The sequence below is a fragment of the Polyodon spathula genome, chromosome 8, assembly GCF_017654505.1.
Source record: "Polyodon spathula isolate WHYD16114869_AA chromosome 8, ASM1765450v1, whole genome shotgun sequence".
Taxonomy (NCBI): domain Eukaryota; kingdom Metazoa; phylum Chordata; class Actinopteri; order Acipenseriformes; family Polyodontidae; genus Polyodon; species Polyodon spathula.
Window position 1 is genome coordinate 14,756,049 of NC_054541.1, and position 27,809 is coordinate 14,783,857.

At 39.8% G+C, this 27,809-nt stretch overlaps 1 protein-coding gene across 1 annotated transcript; it reads right to left on the reverse strand.

The window, feature by feature from the left end:
- Positions 1-27,749, reverse strand: LOC121319498 (ras-related and estrogen-regulated growth inhibitor). Its single transcript, XM_041256974.1, has 5 exons — positions 27,390-27,749; positions 25,799-25,998; positions 10,037-10,093; positions 1,888-1,961; positions 1-787 (listed from the first exon to the last, which is right to left on the reverse strand). Exons 2-5 carry the CDS (start codon positions 25,857-25,859, stop codon positions 380-382), a joined length of 600 nt encoding a protein of 199 aa, XP_041112908.1. The 5' UTR covers positions 25,860-25,998; positions 27,390-27,749; the 3' UTR covers positions 1-379.
- Between the last annotated feature and the right edge of the window lie 60 nt (positions 27,750-27,809).

Genomic DNA, 27,809 nt, shown 5'->3' on the forward strand with positions numbered 1-27,809 from the left:
CAAAGACACAATGGCTGATCTAGCCTATATTACATAAGTCTATGGCAGGCAAATAGAACAAAAGCACCAGGTTTTAAGTAATCGCAATAAGAGACAGAGTGATTGTAAACGTCATAAACGGTTAAGGGAGAAGTCAGATAAAAAAAGGGTCCATGACTACAATGCGTGGCCAAAGTTTGACCTACAGAACAAGAAGTGATAAGGTACCCGGCATGCTGAATATCATGCTGTATCTGCATTCTGTTAACATGCGCAAGGGCCATCTTCACTCCAGAACAATAGGGCGACCGATGTCACTAAGAAGCATGGATGACAAACTCTTGGCAAGAACTTCTATCTGAATTCAGCTGGCAGTCTTATTAATGTATGTATTGGTTGTTTAACTGCTCATCTTGGTCAGCATTTTGTTGATGGCCTGCTTGACGTGAGTGGTGGAGCTCCGTCTCCGGGTCTTCCCCTGGACCATCTTGCGTCTCCGCACCTCCCTGCAGAGCTCGTGGAAGGCCTCATGTATGCTGCCGCCCCCAGTGCAGGCTGAGCATTCGTAGAAGGCGCAGGCCAGCTCAGTGGCCAGCTTCTCGCCCTCCTCGGTGCTCACCTGGCGGGAGTGCTCCAGGTCAGCCTTGTTGCCCACCAGGACCAGCGTCACGTTCTTGGGCTTCTTGATCTCATCCAGGAAGTTCTTCAGAGGCACGACCTCGTCGAAGCTGCCCCGGTCTGTGATGTCATAGACGATGACGAAGCCCTCGCCCCACCTCATGTGACCTTCCCTCTGTAGAAGATCTTCCTGCAGCAGAAAACAGAGGGGAGTTAGGGGGAGGGGTTGTACCACTGATAGAGGTGTAAAGATTCCTTCGATGAATCATGACACTTTCTTTAAATGATTCTCTACATGATCACATATTTCACAATTTCTGTGACATTTACCCATTGCTGTATAATATGTAGTTCCCTGTCAAAATTCCCATGTCTGAAAGACTTGTGCGAATCTTCGCATCGTCCTGGTGTGGGCAGTCTTCTCCTAGTATAATCTGGACTCCTTGATTACCTTCAGAGCAAACTAAAGCTATGTTTTAAAACTGGAATCCCTCCATATTAACGATCCCTCATTTGAAGCAATCATTACCACGGTGCCAATAAAAACATGACATAGAAAAATAAGAGAAGACTCACACAGTCCAGGTGCATAACGTGTTCACATAAGTAGTTTAATCTGAGGAACAGTCGCACACCCAGGAATGCTTTGCTTTCATTTTTATTCAATTTATAAGCAAGATAAAAAAAAAAAAAACTAAGTTTCGAGACTGGCTTGATGAAGAGACTGTAATAGTATTAAATTGAATACAAAAACTCTGCATTTACCATAGTTTACTCTGGTTTGACATGTTTTTATAACATGCTTTACCATCCCTCTCTGTGCTTTACAATGCTTCCCTGTGCTTTACCATCCCTCGCTGTGCTTTACAATGCTTACCTATGCTTTACCATACCTCACTGTGCTTTACCATACCTCTCTGTGCTTTACAATGTTTCCCTATGCTTTACCATGCTTCACTGTGCTTTACAATGTTTCCCTATGCTTTACCATGCTTCACTGTGCTTTACTGCACTTTGCTATGTGTTTACTATTGGTCACTCTTATAAGGGCACAAAGTTCTGATATCACGTGGAATGAGCATGCCACGGTCAGAATGTGATTTCTTTAAAAATAAATAAATAAATAATTCTACTCTATTTTATATTTGTATAACGAATGAATAAGCCAAGAGCTTTGATGTTGTATGCCAGCAATTAGACCTTCTATGAAGGCGTAATGTTTTTGCGAAAACACACTTCAAATACATTTTTAAAATGTGAAACACAGCTGTAGTTGCGGATCCCACTCACCGGACCAGCTGTGTCGAGTATCTCCATGGTAACAACGTCATCATCGATATTCGCTTGATGCCGATAGGTGGACTCTAAAAAGAAAAGAAAAAAGAAAAGATTATTAGCTAGCTGGAACGGTCCTCGATACTGCCCAACCCATTGCAATACATTGGAAGTGCCATGCTCCCCAACCTCTTGATGTCATTATTGAAGCTCTTAACAGCAAAACGTCAAGCATGGCCAACCAACTTCTTAATTAGATTGTTATCCAAACCTCTTAATATCACAGCTACTTATTAGCCTTTATTGACGATGCACAGTGCGTCCATCTGTCTTTCAAACAGCAAGGTAAATGAGTTAATAAAAATAAAACAGGAGCGTGTGTAAGGCTTTGAAGGGCTTCTGACAGACTGACTCACAAAGAACTGAATTGTAATTAGGTGTGTTACAGAGTCAGGAATGGGTTTAACTGAACACTGTTAAAATGCACTTTCGCCTTATTTTACCTGTCTCAGTCTTGATTGAAGCCAACGCTCCCATAAACAAGCTTGGTCGGTTTCTAAAAACGGGATAAACAGCGCGGTTTCCACCTGGCCGGTGAATGTTTTCTTCCTGGAACTTATCGCATTGCAGATAATCACTATCAACGTGGAGGCTGGAACAGCTTGAATTCACCCACAAAACAAATAAATAATTCCCTATCGAACAACTGTGAAAGCAGGATTGTTCTTTGGTGTTGGTGTAAATGTAGGCAACCCTGCTCACTGTGACTGCTGGATTATACAGCTAACCTTGCTCACTGTGACTGGACTATACAGCTAACCCTGCTCACTGTGACTGGACTATACAGCTAACCCTGCTCTCTGTGACTGCTGGACTATACAGCTAACCCTGCTAACTGTGACTGCTGGGCAATACAGCTAACCCTGCTCACTGTGACTGCTGGACTATACAGCTAACCCTGCTCACTGTGACTGCTGGACTATACAGCTAACCCTGCTCACTGTGACTGCTGGACTATACAGCTAACCCTGCTCACTGTGACTGCTGGACTATACAGCTAACCCTGCTCACTGTGACTGCTGGACTATACAGCTAACCCTGCTCACTGTGACTGCTGGGCTATACAGCTAACCCTGCTCACTGTGACTGCTGGACTATACAGCTAACCCTGCTCACTGTGACTGCTGGACTATACAGCTAACCCTGCTCACTGTGACTGCTGGACTATACAGCTAACCCTGCTCACTGTGACTGCTGGACTATACAGCTAACCCTGCTCACTGTGACTGCTGGGCTATACAGCTAACCCTGCTCACTGTGACTGCTGGGCTATACAGCTAACCCTGCTCACCATGATTGCTGGACTATACAGCCAACCCTGCTCACTGTGACTGGATTACACAGCTAACCCTGCTCACTGTGACTGGACTATACAGCTAACCCTGCTCACTGTGACTGGACTATACATCTAACCCTTCTCACTGTGACTGCTGGACTATACAGCTAACCCTGCTCACTGTGACTGGACTACACAGCTAACCCTGCTCACTGTGACTGGACTATACATCTAACCCTGCTCACTGTGACTGCTGGGCTATACAGCTAACCCTGCTCACTGTGACTGCTTGACAATACAGCTAACCCTGCTCACTGTGACTGCTGGACTACACAGCTAACCCTGCTCACTGTGACTGCTGAACCATACAGCTAACCCTCCTCACTGTGACTGCTGGACTATACAGCTAACCCTCCTCACTGTGACTGCTGGACTATACAGCTAACCCTGCTCACTGTGACTGCTGGACTACACAGCTAACCCTGCTCACTGTGACTGCTGAACCATACAGCTAACCCTCCTCACTGTGACTGCTGGACTATACAGCTAACCCTGCTCACTGTGACTGGACTGTGCCATGGCACAGTGCAGCACGATGTGACAGAAACACAGAGGTCGGTTATTAATGAGATCTTTTAAATTGTGCAGTCAAGCCCTCGTAGGACACAGTTTCATTCACCACGTTGGTAAGATTTTGTTATTTCTCAGCTAGATTACTGTAATTCTTTGTTTGTTGGCCTCCCCGATTCTAAACTGGGTCGGCTCCAGGTGGTTCACAGTGCTGCAGCCAGAGTGCTGACTCACACACCACATCACTCTGGTTCTGAAATCACTACTTTGGCTCCCTGTTACGTCCAGGGTAGATTTTATAAGGCACTTCATGGTCTAGTGCTTTAACAGTTGCAGGAACTGTTGGCACCTTATGCCCCTAGTCATACATAACTGAGATCAGCAAATGCTGGCCTCCAGATTGCTCCTAGAAGCAGGCTGAAATCAGGAGGGGTGAAGGGGCTTTTAGTAGTTCTGTTCCCTGCCTCTGGAACTCTACTCCAAATGACATCAGGAATGCTGGTCTGGTCAAAACCTTTAAATCAATTGAATTTGCTTATTTTTAAGCTGGATCACTGGGCCATTGGCTTCCTTTTTAGAAGTATTTTTTTTTCTGTTGTAAAGTGCTCTGGGGTGCTTGTATGAAGAGCACGATATAAAAGTAAATTGTATTGTATTATTATTTGGGGTTTAAATAGGGTTACCAGATGTCCTGGGAAAACTACAATTGTCCCAGTTTTCAGCCTTCAGTTTCTGTCCCGGTCAGGAACAGTAAAATTGTTAAGTCGACCTGGTTTTGCCATTTTGTATTTAATTTTTTGTTTTATTTTTTGAAGTGCAAAACTGTAGCAGTGTGCTCAGCAAGTTAACAGCACATTAGTTTATTAGGTTGCGTCAACACCATTCAAAAATAAAATCTTATTAGCCCTTTAAGTTAGTCCCATTCTTGACTCAATTAACACAACCATTTTTATATCATTTAACATATATATATATATATATATATATATATATATATATATATATATATATATATATATATATATATATATATTGTGACAACTCTGGAAAAGTTTGGTGTGTTTGTCACTTCTCGGGACCTTTTACACTGTCCTCTAGCAAAAAAAGAAAGTCAAACTTCCAGGAATGCAAGTTAAACAGGACGGTACCTGTGTGTTTATTATTTACAATACTTCAAAAACACCCAAAATAAACAAACAAAAGCCTAACTCCTTAATAGAGTACTAACTATAACAGAAAGATTCCCTAACTAACTGTCCGGGCAGCTAAGCTGCTTACCGGTTCCAAATACCAGGACTCTTTTCCACTCTCACTCTCCAACTCTCCAACTCTCCAACTCTCCTCAACCAACAGGTTGACCCTGCCCTTTTTAAAAGGCTCCCAATTGTTTAACTGATGGCAGCTGTTCAACCAATTACACAATCACCTTGTCTAAGTATGCCATCTAACATGGCCTCCTGGGAATTGAAGTCCTGCTGCGCCAGATCGGCAGGACTACATTTCCTTAAAGTGGGTACAGACTGTGCATAATCCGTGGCCCAAAATATCGGCCCTCGACCACAATGCCCCACACTTCATTACATATATATATATATATATATATATATATATATATATATATATATATATCAAAACTAACGTTATTGATCTGCAATAAATACACCAACTGTTTCACTTTTGAATTATGATTGTGTTATTATATTCAGTTATTGTAACTGCTTCAGAGTTGCTACAGCTTCAATGAATTGAAGAAAAAAATATCTGGTACCCTTAATTTTAAAGCAGGATTTAATCTACAGCGTGCTAAGTGGTCAGTCTGAAATTCTACAAATCACAACCAGGCTAGCTGTCCACATGATTACTACTCGTTGCTTGAGTATTTATAGCAAAATATGAGATGAAAAACAAGATTAAAATCTCAAACAAGTTCAGTACAGTGTCGTTGTCAATAAGGTCTGTTTTTGGCCTTCGGCGAGCTTGACCAATAATGGAACTTCTGGGTATTAATGTCAATTAATTACCTTAAAAAAATTAATTACATTATTTTGTGATGTGTTTGTGCAATTTTTCCATGCTTTTCCCACGGTTATATTATGCATTTATCATGATTTACCCTGGTTTGCCATTTTTAAAAATATGCTTTACTGCGATACCCCTGTGTGCTTTACAATGCTTCCCTATGCTTTACCATCCCTCTCTGTGCTCTACAATGCTTCCCTTTGCTTTACCTACCCTCTCTATGCTTTACAATGCTTGCATATGCTTTACCACACCTTTCTGTGCTTTATAATGCTTCCCCATGCTTTATGATACCTGTCTGTATTTTACAATGCTTCCCTATGCTTTACCATACCTCTCTGTGCTTTATAATGCTACCCTATGCTTTAACATACCTCATTGTGCTTTACAATGCTTCCCTGTGCTTTACCAGACCTCTCTGTGCATTACAATGCTTCCATGTGCTTTACTGTGCTTGCACTATGCTTTATTACACTCTGCTATGCTTTTACTATGGGGAACCTTAAGGCAAATTGCTATGTAAAACTGATGTACTGTACAATGCTGGGGAATACAGAATACTGTTTTGTTAACAGGTTTCCACAAAGTGTTTTACATACACAGTGGACGCTATGAAAATAAATAATCAAGTTGAATTGATGCTCAGTGGTTTTGATTTCATTACTGCTTGTCAGAATTGCTTACTTTGCCTGGTTATTTACTGGTCTTTCTAGTCAATGTTGCTGGTCTGTCTTTCTGAAGTATTATTAAAAGGGTGCGACTGTGTAGACAATCCATAAAACCCAAGCACTTAACATCAACATAAACCATGAGACGGTGTTTATGGAGGAGCATCAATGAGCCATTAACTGACTAAAGAGTTTCCTACCCAATCTTGACAATCCTTTCTCCAGCTTGGATTTATAACACATTACATAAACAGTGCTGCATATTTTGGGGCTGCTTATGCCCTATGACTCTGCATCTATTCTTAGATATTGCGATCTCTCTTAAGATCTGTTAGGGTTATTACTGATTCGCTAATGGGTAACTTAAACCCCACAAAAGAATTTAGCACCAATCACCCCTCCCCCCAAAAAAAAAAACAGGCTTTATTTTAGTTTCCTACCGTAGAGACGTTAAAAAGCGTGTAATACCGGCTTCTATTTGCTTTGCTTTTCCCCTATTCTACTTTATCTGATTTTATTTTCTATTCTGTTTGCTTAAAAGTAGAATACAAAGAGTGTTCCAGATGCAATGAGTTTGAGGTCTGTTCGTTTTTTTCCTTACCGGGAAGCTCGCTCAAGTGTTAAAGTTGAGACAATCAAATTAGACTCACTCTCTTGCCTTCAGGCTCGCATTGATGATGCAACAAGCTCTTGTGAGGACCTGACCATAAGTATCTTGTAATGGTCTTTAGAGAAAATATATTTCAGTCAGGAAACTGAAGTGATAGATTATTTATTAAAACATAACCCTAGACACCACGACTACATTATACATATTTTCACATTCTTTGGCCTTTGTCCTCACCTGTAGAAATTAGCTTGCAGATCAGTGGAGAGGCTGACTGTAGGGAAGTCATGGGCAGGGGGGAAGGGTTGCCGCCCTCTCCGTTAAACAAGCCAAGAAGCAGGTGGAGGCTGGGGAGGAGGAGATGAACTCTGACACACAGCAAGGTTGTAATGGAGTGAGGTAAGATATCAATCCTTTCCTTGCCATTCATTGGATGTATTGTTTATCGAAGAACAAATAAAATACTAGCTATTCGACTGACGCTTTAATTTTTATTGGAAGCGCCTAAAATAAGCTTGATGTTTACGTGATTTGATCTATGGTTAAAGCGAGTTCCCTGTCTCCTTGGCTCATTTCTATGAGCCTTGCTAATCAAACTTTTTTAAATAAGTTCTAAGGATGTGATGAAAAACAGAAGAAAAAAGTTCTGGAAGCCTAATACCATGAATGACACATTTGGTTCCAGACACTCAAAGAGGTGCATAAAGAGGTGCACAACCACTCAGTTCTTTGCGTGCCTTCAGTCAACAGAGGACGGAGGCTGGGTGCGATCCAGCGCCCCCGCGCCGGTGAGCATCTAAACAACAATGCAAAAGAGCCGGCTCATCTGCATTCATGTTTTTAGTGCTTTTAACCTCATCTCTTCTCACCAACAGGAGAGATCTTGAGGTCATTCATCTCATGATCTCGACATAATGCAGTTCTATTTTTATTTATGTTTTTCACTGTCCTTAATGAGCCATCATAGCTGGGAACACACATCAAATGACAAAGCCTCTTGTTAAAGGTAATGCCGCTTAAAATGTAATGGACTGGCAATAGGCCACTATTTTAAGTGTCTGCCTTGTGTTCTTGTTTTCTAAGAGTTTCATTCATATTTTCCAGCCACCAGTCCTACAGGCCCTACCAAACTTCAGGAAATGTAATTACTGAATGTGCAGGAGAGCATACAGTTCGCTTTGGTTTTTTCTGTGACACCCAACAATATACAGTTTATTCTGATTACATCTCTCACCCTTCCAAAGAAAATCAAATGGCGGCCAGATGCCAGACATAAGAATGAAAACAGATATACACAAAGTAAGATCTAGGGCCTTGAAGTTAGCATTCTCTCATGACCATCCCTTTTGGGGGGGGGGCTAGGGGTGACAAATGAAGCCTTGGATGATCTAACACCTTTGAAGCAGCAGTGTAATCCTAAATCTAAAGGTAGCAGAACACCACTAAAATATCGATAAAATATTACTATACAAATTCCCGTTTTATTTGTGTACTGAACTTCTAGTAACAGATATATTCCATTTATCTAATTTCTACAAGTATTTCCACAAAGTGTCTTGTCAGAATACTCTACCTTACATGTCTGTGTGTCAGGGGCAGAACAATGATGTCAGAGATAAATTTTGGCATCACTGAGAGGATTCTACACAGAAGAGCTTTGTTTGTGTTTGTGTCCTCAGTAGCAGTCGATGCACTGTTTGCTGTCGTCTTCGTCAGCATGTTTAGCCTTCTTAAAGAAGTAATTTGTAATAGAAGAAGTTCCTAATGCTCTTTTCATTGCATCAGGAGGACTAGTCACTAAATCAGACCGGAGATGTGAGTCATGATAGTTGGCTTGTCTATTGTCTACTGCACTGCTCTGAAGATTTATATGTTCATCTGGAGTCGAACTAAGACTCCAGTCCTGCCAGCTCGACAGCTTGAGCATTTCCATTCCTTCCTTTCTTCCTTTAGCAAAAAACACTATGATGACAGCTCGCCAGATTTCAGCACATGCTGACAAGATGGCCAGCCCATATCTATTACTATCTGTGTGTCACCTACGTATCTGTCCATCTATGTGTTTCAGATCCCTTTGCGCACAGTAGAAAATATTGGGATTGCATGCATGCCAGTATATGCTTCTAAATTACACTCTGAATATATTCTTTTAACTGGAGAGGCACTGGTCTGTTAATACAGTATATTCATTAAGAGGTGCAGTGATTTTAAAGCAGTGCTTGACGCTACTGTAATGTCATGTCAAGATTAATTTGATGTGGAATCAGTTTTGTTATTTAGCACCGTTAGCAGAGTAATACCAGGACTCTACTAATGCCAGTCCCAGAAAGGACTGTGGCTCGCGTGCACAAATCAGTCAATCTCTCTGACTTGCTGCCCCAGTTTCAGACTGAAACGAGATGTGGTTGAGTTTTACGGACTGGTATCCACTCTCTGGTACTCCCAGTTCACGATAGCTCAAAAATTCAAGGTATTCAAGGGAAAGCATCATTCCCCATCCTGTTTTCAACGCACAATTGCACATTATCTTATGCAGTTCAATTGAGTTCTGCAGACGTGAGGGTCATCACCTTCCACCCAGTGCTGGGTGATTTTATTCATAACCTTTCATTTGAAAGGGTTAGGGGGTGAAGAATACCGCATTTCCATGCACCTCCCAACCCTCGTTCAAAACCCTGGTGCCCCTGATACTGCGTTTCCATGTTCATTCAGCCAACTCACATTGGCTGCCAATCCAAGCTGCCCCTGGTTTTTTTCAGACCCTTTCCCAAAGAATATCCTCTCTGATGCTGTCTGATTGGAGTTTCTTTGTACAGTTCTCAATGGTTCAGAAACCTGTTTTCTACAAACAGTATATGCTCAGTTTGAGTTTAGTTTGTTGCTGTTTTTTTGTGGTGCACAAGTTCAGACATCCTTCAAAAACTTCCCTCTTGGAAACCAACCCAGTAAAATGAAACCACTTACCCAGTGTTGGATCATATTCCCAGATAAAGCGCTTGGTCAGAAACCTCACCACTAGAGCTGCAAAAAGAGAGAGAGAGAGAGAGAGAGAGAGAGAGAGAGGAGTTAGGAATAACCTTTACCCTCACTGGACTATTTATTTATTTTTAAATTTAGAGTGCCCATTGATTTTCTCCCCAGTTTAGAATGTCCAAAAATGTTTTACCCCCCTGCAGCAATTCCCCACTCAGCTCAGGAGAACTGAAGGTTCAGTGAGCGTCCTCCGGTCCCACGATCAATCCAGCTTCCTCTTTTACAGCCAAGAACTCTGAGCTCACTAGGTGCCTAGCCAACAGGGTCTGCTGTAGAGTGATAAAGAGAAATTGTCCCTGACGGTTTTGCCTCCCTAACCCACGGGAGCGCCAGAGCCAACGCGACCCTCCCTCTGGAATCCCCAGCTTAGATAGGCAACTTCACACAGCCAGCACTCCGCTGACTCACCCTGCACACCACACGGCCGTGTTTTTACCAGGGGAGACACTCAGAGACCCCACCACACTGAAATGTGTGTGTGTGTCTTTGCATTTCCCATGCTACAACAAAGTTTATTTTCACTCACTTCACAACCCCTTTAGGACACACAGATTTGTTCCCAAACAAACTCAATCTCATTTATTTTTCTATATTGCACATTATCTAATTTTATTTCTTCAAAAACTACTCTACTCAGACAGGAAGCTGTAGGGAAGAGCTACTATGCACATTTATTAATCCCAAAATTGGAACATGATAACAATAAAATAGAGCACCAGGGCTAAAATAAAGAGTTAAACAAAAAAAAAAAAACTATATATATATATATATATATATATATATATATATATATATATATATATATATATATATATATATATATATATAGACACACACACACACACACACACAATATGCACATTTACAGAGCCAGGCTGAGCAATGCTTTCACTGGGGTACATAATGAGAAGGTTTTCTCTCTCTCTTTATATACATGTGGCCATTCCCCAATTAGCACTATTGGAGATTGGCCACATACATCTGTGATTGTTGGCAGGGATGAATTGCACTAAATTACCTAATTGGGGAATGGCCACATACCATCTGTTTTTGTTGGCCGGGATGAATTGAACCCCATCCCTGCCAAACTTACATTCACTTGTAGAGTATTCACAGAGGCAGGGATTCTGCCCAGCCACAATTGGTAAGTTAAGTCCCTCAGCAAGACAAGATGTGCAAAATACCATAGGGATATCATTATAATCCAATTGATTTGTAGAATACAAAATCACTTACCATTAAGTCAATTAGACAGCCCATACATCTATAGCAGGACCTCTTAACCAATCAGAAACTCCTTTGCAATAATGCCTCCATAGCAACAGGCGTCTATCCCCTGTTACCATGTTACCCAGAGAGAAAATAGGTGAGGGGGTCTTTGAAAGGTAATCAAATTATTCGCACTTCATAAAATCAGCAGTTATTTTTCTGAGCTTGACAGCGCAGCAACTTGGAAAGATCTCCTAAGTGCAGTAGACTAAATTATGCCTGATTAGGACACATGCCATCCTCTCTCAGAGCCGTTACATTCAGCTGTAAGCTACACAGAGTTATTTATCTAGTTATTTATCAGTTACTTAATCATGACTAGCAAAGGAACGTTCTGCTTTGGTCTAATGTGCAGGGAAAGTCTTCCTCTGTCCCACGACTATCTTGAAAAAACAATTGCCCTCTAGCCAAGTTTCAAGCACCAAACAGCTATTATTATTATTATTATTATTATTATTATTATTATTATTATTATTATTATTATTATTATTATTATTATTATTGTCTGTTGTATTCATTTTCTCTATTCTGTCAATTGTGTGAAGAATTGGAGTTTGCAATCTTCGCTTTTCACTTGAATCGTAATCGTAAGGACTAATGCTGAAAACCCACAAGGTTTGAAGTATATAACCCTGTTTATTTTCCGAAAGAGAGGTTACATAAGTCGTCACAATCCAGACACAATACAGCACAGTGAAATAGGATAATAGTTTCATATCGGTCAAAACATAAAACGTTGAAAGATATTATACACTATTTGTTTGCTGCTCACTCCCTTATTTTTCTGACAGAAAACGGATATACGAAGGTAGCCCCTGAACATTATTACTCTCCTAAGAATAGTTAAGGCTGTATTTTTTCACAGTTATCACGGATTTCACAATTTCCGTACAAGTGTAATATGTAGTTCCCTGTGAAAACTCCCGTTACTGAAAGAATAGTGTAAATATATATTTTTTTTATCTCTTAAAAATAAACACAGCAAACGTTTGCAGTACTGATGCACTACCTGTTACACTGCATTTAGGAACCTGGCAGCTTGTTTAGTTTGCTTCCGGTAAATGATTGAACACACATTGCATAGACAAATAACATAACAGCAAATGCTCTGGCTTTTCTGTCCCGTACCACATCATGGATCGTTATTGCTGTGTTGCCTGTTTGACAATGTGGGCAATAATCCTTACACTATCAGTGCACTAGAGTAGACATTTTGAAAACAGCTTTGAAACAGACTTTAAAGCTATAAGTGTAAAAAGTTGTCAGTGTGTTACAATGAAAAGGTATGTTATTTGAACAGTTGTAGCAACACGTGGGGACGTGTAAGGCTTTATTTTTCTGAACCCGCTACTTACTCTTTAACATGACTAAGAAGCATCTGGGTATTCAGTACCGGCCATGAGGGGCCATGTGGAGCTGATTAGGTAGCCATGGTTTCAACATGATATCACTGCATCTGTATTGAAATCTTATCTTAAATTCAGGATATTGCAGTCTACTGAGCTCCATATGAAATAAAGAGCTTCCTACAGTACAAACAGCCCCATTAGCAATCGCGCGCAACCATGCCACATTTACTACAGTTTACCCATCACTCACAGTTATCAGGGATGATCTGGCTGATAGAATCAGGCTGCTGGTGTCTCTTCGCTGTACAGTGTTTAATTCAGCATCGATGAAAACAAAACTTAACCCTTTAGGCTACCAGGCACATATATGTGTCCCACAAATAAAAATGATGCTAACTTTCTTATTTTTGCAATGAGGTGCAAGAACAGTGTTTAAAATGTATTGCTCCAGTCAGCCAACTTGTCAGTTTCCTCCTCGTGACACTTGAGTCCCTCTCAAATGTATTTGAAGAAGAAATCGTTTGAACAGCCACTCAATCGCTTGTGTTCTTTAAGGGGTTAACTGGACGTGGAGTTATGAATATTCATTAAGCAAAACTTTAAAATAAATAAATAAATAAATAAATAAATAAATAAAGTTTTTATTATCCGGACAGTCAAAAAACAATGCTTAAGGAATATCAACAAACTGGATCATCAATAAGGCCGGCTTTCTTTCTGATAGACACGTACACACAAAACCATCAAACAGAATTATATTACAGTGGAAAACTGATCAAGACTGTGTGACAGGGCAGCTCGAACCACCAGCTGTCTCTCTGAAGTTTACACTCTGACACGCTTTCTAACTGGGACAGATGGCCATTCTGCATTCTCCAGGGTGCTGCACGTGTCAGTGTTTGCAAGGGCAGTGTCCTCCTATTGAATCCCCTTGTCCAAACTTTAAGTAAATGTTGGGTTATATTCCCTTATAAATGTGCATCACAGTGAAAGCAGAGCAAAGTGTAATAAAGCACAGGGAAAGCATGGTAAAGCATAGGTGAGCACTATAATGCAGAGTGGTATGGTAAAGCATGGGGAAGCATTGCAAAGCACAGAGAGCTATGGTAAAGCATAGATAAGCATTGTAAAGCACAGAGAGGTATGGTAAAGCACAGAGAGGGATGGTAAAGCATAGTGAAGCTCTGTAAAGCACAGAGAGGTATAGAAAAGCATACAGAAGAATTGTAAAACACAGAGAGGTATGGTAAAGCACACAGAGGGATGGTACAGCATAGGGAAGCATTGTAAAGCACAGAGAGGTGTGGTAAAGCATAGGGAAGCATTGTAATGCACTCTTACAAGGGTTTAAAAGGCCTCAACAGCTGTTCTTATTAAAGAGAGTTATAAATATTGGTTGTTAACCACAAGTGATCATGAAAAAAGCAAATATGTCAGTAGGTTTTAACGAGTTACATTTTGTATTTATTTGTTTATTTAACCAGGAGATTTACCCAGTGAGACCAAGGCCTCTTTTACAAGAGGGTCCTGGGTTACAGCTAATTAAAGAATTATATAAACCTGCTGTGCTCTTCTGTTCACTATCATGTGTAATGGGTAATGTTGTACCCCCACCAAAATCCATAAATTTAACTATTTATATTAAAAAATATCAGCAATGAAATATACTTAGCATCAAAAGAAACATATCACTTACATTTGAGCATCAAAAGAAACGAATCACCTATATTTGAGCATCAAAAGAAACTTATCACTTATATTTGAATAAAATTCACTAGATGTGATCGAAAAATGACAAACTCTGTTTTAGAGCAGTCGCAGTGACTTTTTATTGTGCTGATTAACAACTAACATCACGAAGATGCTGCAAAATGATCTGTTGATCTTGGGCAGGTGTTGTGATTCTTGGTCTCCCAGTTTGTGGCCTGTCATTGACAGAGTGTGTCTGGTTATACTGTCTCGCCAGGTTTGAAATTGCTGGCTGTGAGCACCAAAGATGAGTCCTAGTCCAGCCTCCAATGTGCCTGTTACTGTTGGTGTTTTGTTCCGAAAGGCATACACGCTTATCTTTGCACACTGGCACATCACTATAGGTTTTTAAATGCTTTTCATTTCATCTGGTTTCTGCTTCAGTTCTCTTACACACAAGAGTGACTACATGCGTGTAAAAGTGCAGCTTTAAAAACAGGCATGCACTTGCAAATCAGGACCTGTGATAAACAGCCGCCAGCACTATGTAATAACCCTAAGATCAGAAAAATGTCAACTGTATAATCAAGTTTTATTTCCTAAAGGGGCGGGCTGTTCTTCTTGTTGGCATTGACTTAGCGGTTCGAGCATCCCATTGAAAAGCCGCCGTTACAAAGCAGTGCTTTACAGAAACATAATCACCAGCAAAGCTAACCACAGCAGTAGCACGACAAAGCAAAGGATCTGAGGATCCAGTGTGGATACTGTGCTTGGAAATAAAACGAGAAAACAACATCATACGATTCTCTTGCAGCCTCATCCCATTGCAGATGCCCTCTTATGCACCATAATGTAAAAACAAGATCCTTACAAATTCAGTGTCATTATCAAGGGTGCTTGTTGTTCCCAGCTAGGCTCTTCTGTTCACGTAAACTAACTATATGTCCAAATCCATGAATCCAGCAACAAAGTGTAAGTCTTACTTCTGTGTTAGAAACTAGAACATATACTGAAAAGAACCCATGGCTATTTAAACTTAGGATAACTATTTAAGAATGATGTTTGGTGCCACTGAGCATACAAACACCGGTGCTACATCCCCGTTTATAGCTTATTCACTGGGATATAAATTCTGCAGAATTGCGTTTTTGGAAAACACGATTTAAGCAATGGAACCTTGACAGAGGTCTGGTAATTACCGAAATGGACGTAATCACTTCAGCGGAATACAGTACATTAGAGAAAATACCATTATAGAACTTAGTTACCCTTCCTGCATAGGCACCCATGCATATGAAACACAAAATGATATTACTGAGCAGTCAGTCCCTTTCCCTCCTCGCATCTGTCTCACAATTCTCTCCGTGACTCAGAAAACAGGTTCCATTAAATTTTAAAAATAAAAAGCTATTTTGAGCCCCGACAGTCAAAACCAGCCAACACATTTGCACTGTTTCTGACCATGCTGCATTATATATAAACCACTGAATGAATGGCTTACAGGATTATGAATAGACACCTATGTTGCAAGAGAGGTTAGTAGGTCAGGAACTAAAAAATATGCAGCGATTCAAAGAAATACGTTACAGAGACACAAAAGCAAAAGCTGCCAAGGCAAAACATTCACAAACCTGGAGCATCCCAAATTCAAAGCGTGTATATATAGTTTAAAATTCATAACCCCTACTATCTGGACCCAGTTAATTTGAAATCCAAACTGAGTGTTCAGTAATTGGGCAGTGCATTACTTATAACAACATTTCTGAACAGCCTTCATCCGAGTTCCTAGCAGCTGATTAAGACCAAAACTTTGTAATTAAGTTTCCCTGTGAGTTAGCATCAACAACATGGCTAGGTATCTCACTCTAAACTCTCACCACTCTGCCTGTACACGTTTAATTTACTGCCCTGAGTCTCCTGTGCTCTTGGTTTCTGTGCTGTGCTTAAAATAATGGCAACCTCATCACAATCTCCTTTGATTTGTACTCTATTCGCGCTGCTCCAAATCACGCCGCATTGCTAAGGTTGTGATTGTTCAACTGCTTTCATTTGAAGCCTGTTTAACTGACTAACAAACAGCGACTTCAGTTGAAGTAATGTGTTGCCACTGCGAGAAGCTCATTTTAACAGCTTGTTTATTTTTTATTATGTCTCAATTCTAAAGTTCTACGTGATACAAAAGGTTTGGCCTCAGCTATATGTGACTTGGTCATGAAAATTAAAATCTGCTTCGCAGACTTCATAATCATAAGGAAGTGGGCGCTTGTTCAAACGGTTTCTTCTTAAAATACATTTGAGAGTGATTCAAGCATCAGGAAGAGTAAAGTGACAATTTGGATGTGCAGATCCAACCTGTCAGTACATTTTAAAGCACAGTAAACCCATGATAAAGCATAGGCAAGCATTGTAACGCACAGAGAGCTATGGTAAAGCATGTTAATAAACATGGTAAACACAAGTAAATTATGGCAAATGCATAGTATAATCATGAGAAAAGCACGGGGGGAATATGCAGAAAATACTGTGTTAAACTTTAATAAGGGACAGTACTACCACATTGCTTGTGTGTAAAAAAATAAAATAAAAAATTAACCCTGCAAATTTAAATACATACCCAATTCTTTAAAAAAACACCCTTTTTAAAAATAATTCAGTGTGCCCAGTTTATTTACCCCTACTCCCGAGACTGTATTCTCTGTATTCTCCCTCACAGCAGTAACAGCTCAGGAGAACCTAACACATAATGTCAAATTAATTAACAATGCAATACCAAGCAAGTTCATTTAAAAATGTTTTCCAAACTGAAAAAATCTAAGCTTCTTCCGAAATCAATAGATTGTTTTAAAAATGACAGTACAGTATGTACACTATTGGAAGTGCTTACTGTACCTCATTCGAAGAAATACCAAGTTATTTATGCATCATTCCTAAGTGGTTGTAAAGGTTGAAAATGGAATTAAGAATTCTTTCTTAATCCTCTTCTCCAAAGCCCCAAAGCAGGAGATCCCATAAATAAATTATTCGCTGTTCTCCCACAAGAAATTTTATCAAAGTATGTTAATCACTTCAAAACCGCAGCATCAGTGAAAAAAAAAATGAGACTATGAAAAAAAAACATTAAAGGTTTATATACTTAAGAGCCTGTAGTTAACAAAATAATTCACTGTCTACATGTGCAGTTTTGAAAGAAACACTTACTATATGTGTGTTTGGATACCCACTCTGTTATAAAGGCCTCATTTGAGGAAGATTACCAGATTGAGATCCATTCTATCTGATGAAGATGCTGAGATGCAGGTTCATGCTTTTGTTACTTCTCGGCTAGATTATTGTAATGCTTTGTTTGCTGGCCTTCCTGATTCTACACTGTGCCAGCTCCAGGTGGTTCGCAGTGCTGCAGCCAGAGTGCTGACTCACACACCACATCACTCTGGTTCTTAAAACACTGCACTGGCATCATGATAGGTTCAGGAATTATTTTAAAATTCTGCTTTCTACTTATAAGGCCCTTTATGATTTGGGGCCTTTATATTTACAGAACTGTTGGTCTCTTATGTTCCTCATCGCACTGCGAGATCAGTGAATGCCAAACTTTTGGTAGTTCCAAAAGTCATCTAAAATCACTTAGTGGCTGCAAAGAATGTGAGCCAACAGGAGAAGGAGCTATTTGGTTAATCACAGGAAATAAGGTGTTGAATGGGTCTCAACGTCACTCCCCTGCTGAAACGGCCATGGAAATGCTAGACTACCTGAAAGTAAGGAGATTTCTTTAACCTAGTATAAGAACCCACAGTATGATATAAATAATGTTGAAATGCCTCTTGGAATTCTCTTCACCTGCAAAGTGAATTGAACTTTCATTCCCCTGCTTTTCCATTTAAATGACAACAGACGACATAGCGAGAGACGAGAGCGGGAGAGAAAAATGACAGAAGCGACGGTCGGAATAGAAAAAGAGCGTGATATTGTCGCCCTGAGGATTACTAAAGGCTGCTTTCCAAAGAGAGTTTCTGCTCTTCAGCAAGCCTCTGTATGCTGTGGCGTTCCAGCACTGACATTAATACCAACAGCTGCCAATAATGTTTTGACAGCTAGCAGACAGTAATGTGGATTTCACTGTGAGTTAACGCATGCACTTCACTGAGAATGTAATTAGACATTCCGGATATGTTCCAGTCTATTACACACTGAGTTATGAATGCTGGAGCAGCCCATATGGTTTTAAAGTTTATGTCACACTTTTTTTTACGGAAATAAAAGTTCAAATTTGGGGGTAGCGACTTGTATTCAAGGTTTTTCTGTTAGAGGACTAATTTACATTTTCGCATGTCAATGATGACAGCTACTGTACACAGTAAAGCCCGCCACAGTAATTACTTCTGATACAATGCCACTATGTTAAAATGCCTAGGTGGCTAATTTATTAAGGAAAATCATCTTGTATGCTGAAGAAAAGGGAAATTTGAAAATTTGGGGCACCAGAGGTGTCAGAAGACTGAAACGCAATTGACAGGATATTTTTGCTTGCAAATGTGACAGAAAGTCGTTGGCAAAATTAAACAAAGGAGGACAATAAAACTGTCTGAAATAAAGTTAAAGGCAATCAACCCTTTTCCAGCTACCGTAAACTGCAAGGACTGCCATTCAATACTGACAGTACAGCACATATGTTCTTTCCTGTTTGTAATATAGTTGGTGACTCACTCTTATGCTTGAATGTACAGTAGTATAGTGTTCAATGCTGGCACTGAGAAATTAAACAAAATTTAGCATTGATTAGTCTTTTTTTCTTTTTTTTTTCGAATTTGGGGGTGCAACTTGAATTGAGGGGTGCTTAAATTCAAGTAAATATGGCACTTGTTTATAAAAAGACCAGTACCAGCTATATTGGTTTTTGCCACATAAACAATAACCTTTTTCAAGCTACAGAGCTATACAAACACTGCATGCTAAATGTACTGGCGTATTCGTACTGGTAAGGTTGACATGGTTTTTGCATGAGAGACACACTTTGAGTTACTGTCTTTACATTTGGTACACAGTTGTATTCGATGGTAAAAAAATATATTTTAACCCTGCAATGACCAGTTCTGTAGCTCATGTGAGACAATGCTTAGCCACCCTTCTATTATAATGTTTTAAATCCAGCCTCACAAGACAGATTTTTTCACATGCAGTGTATTGTGTTGCCGGACAGGAGTTTTGTACAAGAAACATAATCTACTTAGATAAAAAACTTAAAGAAATGCATGAGCATTACAGGGTTAATTGCACATGCTTTTTCACATCTCAGTTTTGCCGTTATGTTTACAAGCCATTCGCTGAGATTACACTCTCATTAAGCACCCAGGAATGCTTTGTTTTTGTTCAGTTTTCTTTTTTTAATCTCACTTTTTTTTTTTACCAGGAAGTTACTTGAAATGCAAAATCTATTGTCACACATCATCCTTCTAAAAGCGTGCTCCATCAAAACCACTACCCACATTCAAAGATTATAAAACAACAACCCAACCGTTTTTTTATTTTCTCTTGCAGTATTGTGTTACAACATCAAGTGACAATATCAGGTCCACATACTGAGGGGAACCAGAAAACAGCTCTAAAGAAGCAAAACGGAAGCAAAAACAATACATTGAAAAGGTCTGTAAATCTGTAATATAAAGACTTCAACGTCTACAATAACAATAAAGGCGCTGTGTCTCAGTTACTAATCCCAATAAAATCCTGTATTAGGTGTTACCTTGTCTGTACTCTCACCTTCCTGACGTGATAGACTACCACACCTAGTAGTCACTAATGCAGTGGTACTCAACTCCATTCCCTCAAGATCTATTCCAGTCCTGGTCTTTATTCCAACCCGGTCTTCAATTATTTCATTGCCTTTTAGCAGCTTCAATTAAACTGCATTAGAACCTGCTTGGAGTAAAAACTGGATCAGCTCTCAGGGGCCAGAGTATCACTGCTCTAATAAGGGCTGTATAAGTAATGCCTTTGTAATGCAGCTTGCGGTTCTACTGCTGTACTCGTTGAAGAATCGGGTTGAAGTCCCGAGAGAATGGGCACGGACCTGTGACCCCGCGCATCGCAAGCAAGCATCTCAACCATAGTCCAAAAGAGCCGGGCTCGTCTACATTCATGGCTTAAGAGCTTTTAACCTCATTTCACTGACAGGGGACAAAATCTGTAACGGCAGTGTATCACACAACACTGCCCGTTACACTAAGGGCTGGCTGGGGTGCAGGAATGGAGGGCAGGTTTTCCCCAGTAATCCTCTTAACCTGTCTTATCAGCACATGTCAGGTCCAACGGGCTTGTTTTGCAAAAACCCCTTTCAGTGGAATGCTGAGGTAAGACAGGAATCTTCATTCAGATTCGCAGTTCAAAGGAGGTACGCCAACATCCTATTGTAGACTCACAGGGCATACACAGTTATTGCATACACTGTCTGATACAGCCACTATCAGGGCTGTCCATGAGAGACAGCAGTGAAACTGGCAGAACTGCCAGAGGGGGTATAGATATCTGAAGAAAAAAATAACGCAATCCACAGATATCATTGAAGATTACTGTGGAATGCTGTGGGCAAAGAACCGCAAACTAAAAGCATGATTGACATTTTGTGTTTTAAAAAACAAAAAAATAGAGTTATGGCAAGTCTAATCGAGAGAAAATATGACGAGTAAGGAAATGCATGCGATACATTATTTATTAAAACAGACCTGACAATATTACAATGTGATACATATTTTACACTACACATTGATTCAGTACTTAGTGGGTATATCATAGTTAAGGCTGCATTCTTTTCACAGTTATCACAGATTTCACAATTTCCGTGAAATGTATCCATCACCATGCACTGTGCAGTTCCCTGTGAAAATTCCCATTGCTGAAAAAATAGTGTAAATATACATATTTTTTATCACTAAATACAGCAAAGAGAGTTCAAGACTTTTTTGTTAGTTAGGATTTCTTTGTTAACATCAGAGCTGTAGAAATTGAAATATTTGTATTTACTGGCCTTATTTTTAAAAAGAAAAGAGAAACTGATTACAAAATTAATGAACAATTCCTAGGATAATGTTGAATATTTAAACAAATGATATTCCAGGACCATAAGCTATAATATTGAGTGTATTATTCATGATCTATCATTAAGAAGTGAATAGGTCTGGATTTTGAGCTCATTCTTATTAACTTGATTGAGGATCCCCTGTCTATTCATTTAGGTTGAAGACTGTAATTCACAGCAGTCTTTGAGACTGCAGGATTGTATTGATCTGGTTTGGCTCCCTGCCACTGCCACTCCTGATGGTTCCCAGCTCACTGCAGCTGTTCCTGTTTGTAGAGCCGGAGCACACAAAGACAAGCGTTAACGCTGAGCCCAGTTACATTTACAACAGGAAGCTCAAGCCTCCTCTGCAAAAACGCAACACCAGTTTGACAGCATATACAAGAAGAGACACAGTGTAAAGTGATACCAGATCTATTTACTGTAGGTGATTTCCCAAAAGTTTAAGGAACACTGATAAATATCTTGTACCCCCGAGGGAGTTAAAACTCTAAGAGAGACAGACAGACACCTGGCAGCCCTTTGCTGTTAACATCACTGCAAAAGGAATCATTTCTTACCCTGTTGGACTGTTTTTTGGCTGCCCTCCGTTTGCAATAATAATTTCGGAAGTGCGTGCTGACAGCATGTGCGCTGTACTTTAAACATAATGCAACAGCAGGAAGATTTAACATCTGTTGGAATAGGCAATGCATGTGTGCTTAACACATAATTACAGTTACCATGTACAGTTACAATGCATTTAACGTCTAAACCTTATTGCACTCAATATGTAAGCACACAATTGTATCAGGGTTAGGGTGGGTAGGATTATATCATAGGAAAAGATTTACACATTAAGTACTTTTTAACTATGCATAAATACTAATGTATGACTGGGGTCAAAACGATGCAATAGGGATTTCTGTGAAACACTGCAAAGCCCCGTACATATAAATAGGTTTTTAATCTTGCTTTTAAAATTGGCAAGTGATGCTGAATCCCTGATATGCTCGTCTCATTTGAAACAGATGTGTGTTGCCAGCCCAGTGAAGTGTTACGACATTTACAGGGAGCTGAGTAGGGCAGCGTCTGCACTGTGTCAATGGTAGAAAACTCATTTAATGTATGTGCTATTGGTACAGTCTTGTTTATACACTGTGGAGCTGCTCAGTGCAATGCTATAGACAGCACTGGGGGAGGTCTTTGCTGTTCTCAGAACTTTCAAAGCAGGGTTCTTAAAGTGACAGTGTCCCACAATTCTGTTAATATCACACCAAATATACGATTCCAAGGTGAAGAGCTCTGCCTTTTAACCAACCGCTATCCCATCCCCGTGTATGCAACTCATAAAATAATATCATCAGTACCCCGTTTTGCACTTCCATTAGCTACAATGGGCTGTATTTTCTAAGCGTTTCCCAGGCTTTAATTAACTCCTATTTTTTGAAAGGAGAAAGAAATCGTGTTAATGTTCCAAAATGACAAGCAAAAACCCCTTAAAGGTGCTGAAAAGAACTTGAAATATACAGCTGTAACAGGGTGAGCAGCCCTGTACAGTGTTCAGTGTTTATTTTAGAACGGGGTTTCCCCCTCTGCCCTGTACTGTATTTTGTGTTTGTATTATGATTTATTTATTTGTGTGTGTGTGTGTGTGTGTGTGCGTGTCTATATATATATATATATATATATATATATATATATATATATATATATATATATATATATAGATATAGATATAGATATATATATATAGATGATGGCCGTGTGTTTTGTTTATTGTTTTATATTTGTATATATGACGGCGTGGCCGTGCGTTTTGTTTTGTTTTGCAGCGTGGATGGGAAGCCGCATCCACATTAAAAACCTGTGCAGAAGGTGACCATCTCCCGAATTAATTAAGTGATTAATTTATTGCTAATCGGGAGATGGTCACCTGCATAAATACCTGCAGCTCTCTCCACTACGGGTGGGCTGTTCGGAGAAGAGAAGAGAAGAGAAGGATTAGGATTAGGATTAGGATTAGGATTAGTAAAGGCAACCTGACCTGTGTGTGTTCGTTATTTATTTTTGTTAACCTGTTTTATTTTGCTCCGTGAGCAGTGTTTATTTTTGTTTAAATATTTTATTTATTTTTGTGTTATTTAATAAACGGTGCACGCCGTCTTTGAACTGCAGTACCTGCCTATCTGTGTTTGTTCCGATTTCTGGTCTGACGTCACCACAACACCATTTCATGCCACAACAGCACGGTTGTTTGATTCTGGTTTTGTAAAATTAACGGGTCTTTTACCTCTTTCAAAGAATAGATGTTAATCAAAGACTGGAGGAAATGTTTTGAAAATATGTCCCAAATGAGTTTTGAAAGAAAACATGTATTTTCATTTACTTTAGGTTACAAATGTATTGTTTCCATGTGTAACATGCTGGAGGGGAACCTCTTACATTTGTACTTCATAGGTCACAGTGTCTTCTGGGATGTGTTACTGGCTAAAAACATGTCAGTCAAGTGAGAAAGCTGCTGGTTGGGTAACGACAGGAAGGAAGCCGTTGAAAGGGCAGGGACAATTTCACCTTCCAGGTGACCAAGGAAGTGCATCTGAAAGCGGGGCTTGCAAACCGAAATTTAGTTAAGCTCATGAGGCACCAGATATCATTTAAGAAAAAACAAACTAAAGTGTTTTCTTTCAAAACTACACATTCAGAAGCTATGCAACAGATATGAGTGAGCTATCAAATAGATTTTAAAGTTGCTGTAATAACTTTGGATGGTCCTAATCCAGGAAGGATCTTCAATCTCCAAGAACTACTAACTTTGTACATTCCTGTTCATTCCTTGAGCTACTAAAATGCTCAACTCTTATTGTTCCAAAAAACCGTCTTAAATCAGCTGGAGCTGTTGTGCTCCTCGTTGGTGGAACTGTATTCTGGTTGAAACATTAGATTCTTTTAAGTCTAAATTGAAAACATACTGTTTTGAATGTGCTTTTCTATAATTGGCTGTAGCTGGAGTGTATTGTGCATGTGAACTCTTTTGTTGTGTTTTTAACTTTGCACAGTGCTCTGGGATGCCAGGGCATGAGGGGAGCTTAAAAGGCAATTCAATCATTGATTATGACAATTAAAAGGTTTAGAATGGAAATCGTCTTTTTCTCTTCCTGCCTCTGAAGCTGAGGGAACACGGAGCCACTTTGTGGCCTGGAACTTGGTTTCAGGCCACTGCAAGGCACTCCAGGGCAGACTTGGGGTTTGATACAGCAAAGTTGCCTCAAACTATCACTCAAACCCTGTACTGTGCTTCACAGGCACTCTGATTAATTTATTACATCATTGGTATAGTTTACATACTGCAGCCAGTATACTGGAATGCAAGTCTATGAGAGTTATCATAACAGCCTCCTTTGAACACCAGTCCAGTCCTGGTCACCTGACCAGAATAAAAGACATTAATTACATCATTACTGTACAGGGAAGGACGGTCAAGCTTATCCCAGGACTTAATGGCATGAGCTCTGAGCAGGTTAAAGAATGAAACCTCTTCAGACTAGAGGGGACTGGAGTTTATAAAAAGCTGAAACCGTACAGATAATGTTATATTTGCTGGTCCAATCCCTGTGCATCTGTAGCACAATGTGGGAGATCTCTAAAACAGCATTTACATTGGCAACATTAGCCCCCTCTAGTGGTTATTTGTCAAACAGATAATTCGGTGCCAACGGTGACACACACACACACGCACACATATACATCCTCACAAACAAACACCATGCTAGATAGATAGATAGATAGATAGATAGATAGATAGATAGATAGATAGATAGATAGATAGATAGATATGCTGCTGTTCTATTAGTTTTCAATTTTTTAAAAGTGTAAAACGACAAGCATATTTACAACGCAAATTCCCAGCATCCTATTTTGAGGACAGTCAAGTTAGAAGCGCCTGTAACCACAGCAGTGAAATTTCACGCCGGGTTGATGAGACTCAACACATAGGAAATGGAGCTTTATCATCACTGGGCAGGAAAACACCAAGAAATGTGTCGTTTTGAGGCTTCACTTTTTTATTTTATATAGAGGCGTCATAAAAGCATGTGAAGGGCTGTATTTGCAGAATGAACAGTTACATTTAGACCTAACTTTTGCGGTTAACAAAATTAGAGTACGTTATCATAACAATACAGTTAAAGAGAAATTTTAAACAACAGGTAGATGCCAGTTAAAAATGCTCCAGAAAATTACAAAGTATAGTCCTCAAACGAGGGCACTGACTGTCACTGGGTTAAGGAACGGTTTGTTACAGATGGAATAATACAGACACAGAAAACAGCCTACCTGATTTCCCCACTCCAGCTCTGCCAAAGACCGCTAGTTTCACCTCGGCGCTCTTCGCCATTGCTACGGGTAGGGGTTATCAACGAAAATAGGGAACGTTGACGGAACCACAGCGCTGGGACTCGGTAGATTCCGCAGTAGGTCCACCTGCTTCCGATTTCAGAGTTTCATTTCTAACTCTGCGTGTGCCATCTACTAATCTGTAAATACACAACATTAAAAAAAAAAGAATTTATGTTGAACTGTTTCTATCGTTAACGTAACAATTGCTCGCTTAAGCTGAGGGAAACTTGGTTTTTGTTGACTAGGTTTCAGGGCAGTGTTGTCTCAAACTATGTCTCCCGGTCTGCTGGAATCAGGTTTCAAGCCACTGCTCCTGAAAAAAAGAGGCTTCGTGTTTGTTCCCTCAGCTTTTTTGCCACTGACACATTTGACTCTCTTACACTGAGCATAAAAAACGTACCACTTATATTTGAGCATCAAAAGAAACTTATATTTGATTAAAATTCACTAAATGTGATCGAAAAATGACAAACTGTTTTAGAGTAGGTGCTGTGACTTTTTATTGTGGTGATTAACAACTGACATCACGAAGATGCTGCAAAATGATCTGTCGATTTTGGGCAGGTGTTGACTTACTAGTTCTCTCGTAACAATTAAATAGAGAACTAGTAACATAAATTCAAAATGTAGCATTAAAGTATTGAGTGTTTAACAATGTTGGATGACTTTATACTGAATATAAAATATACTACACACACACAACGCATTGGAAGACCAAAACACATGTTTAAGTAAATTTAATTCATAATAACGCTAAATTAATACTACTGAGACCAAGCCTAAGGGAGGAAAGAAGAGCAGGACGACCAGGAAGGAGAGCTACGATATCTACGTATGCAAAGTGCTGAAGCAGAACCAATCCGACACCGGCATCTCTTCCAAGGCGATGGGCATCATGAACTCGTTACTCAACGACATTTTCGAGCGCATCGCCGTCGAGTCGTCCCGCCTGGATCACTAACAAGCGCTCCTTCCCGGGAGATCAAGTACACCAGCTCCAAGTAAACACAGCCCGTCCCGGCTATGTCTTTACTACTACGACTACTACTACTACTACTAATAATAATAATAATAATAATAATAACAGCGCGGTTGCATTCCTTAGGTATGCAACAGGTGTCAATGGGTCTGCTTATCAAACAGCAGGTATATATTACTATGTGCACTCAAACGCGTCTTTTAACAAAAAGCGTGCCGGGCTGCATCACGAGAAAGGTTCAACACATCAAGACTCATAGAAATGTTCACAACGATAATAAAAAGATGGGGAAATAAAGCAGTAAGTAATTCGCCTGTTGACAGCATACAAACAGGTACCCTATTAAAATAAACACATAAAATAAAACTCACATTACTAGGATGTGGAACGTTATCTATCATTTACAATGATAAAAAAAAGATATACTTTAGGTTTGAAATTCCAATAGAGAAAAAAAAATGTGTTTATTCATAGCCTAAATTAAATAATAATAATAATAATAATAATAATAATAATAATAATAATAATAATAATAATAATAATACTCACATGAGCAGAGGGAAAATGAAAATAATAACAACTCAATTATATTAATTCTCAATTTTGGGATATGTGAAATTAAAGTGCACTGAGGTGACGCGCGTTCTGAAGATGACCGTTGGATCTTCTCTCTTCTTTCCCTTCCCGTCGCCCGCAGTCTGTCGCTGGTCGGACTTGCTGCAGCCGGTGAATGCACAGCCACCTGTGTGTATTACGAGCTCTGCAAAGGACTGACGAAAACCTCGCTGCCTTTAGAGTCTATCACAGCCCAACACTAGCGGGGGTTCTCTGTTAGCTTGCAGGAGATCGTACACAATACCCGGACTGGATTCCTCCAGTCAACTCACACAAGACGAATAGCGCACTGCAAAGCATTTTTAGCTGTGTCGCAGACCGTCCACGTCAGGTGTAGCTAGCAAATGCCGATGC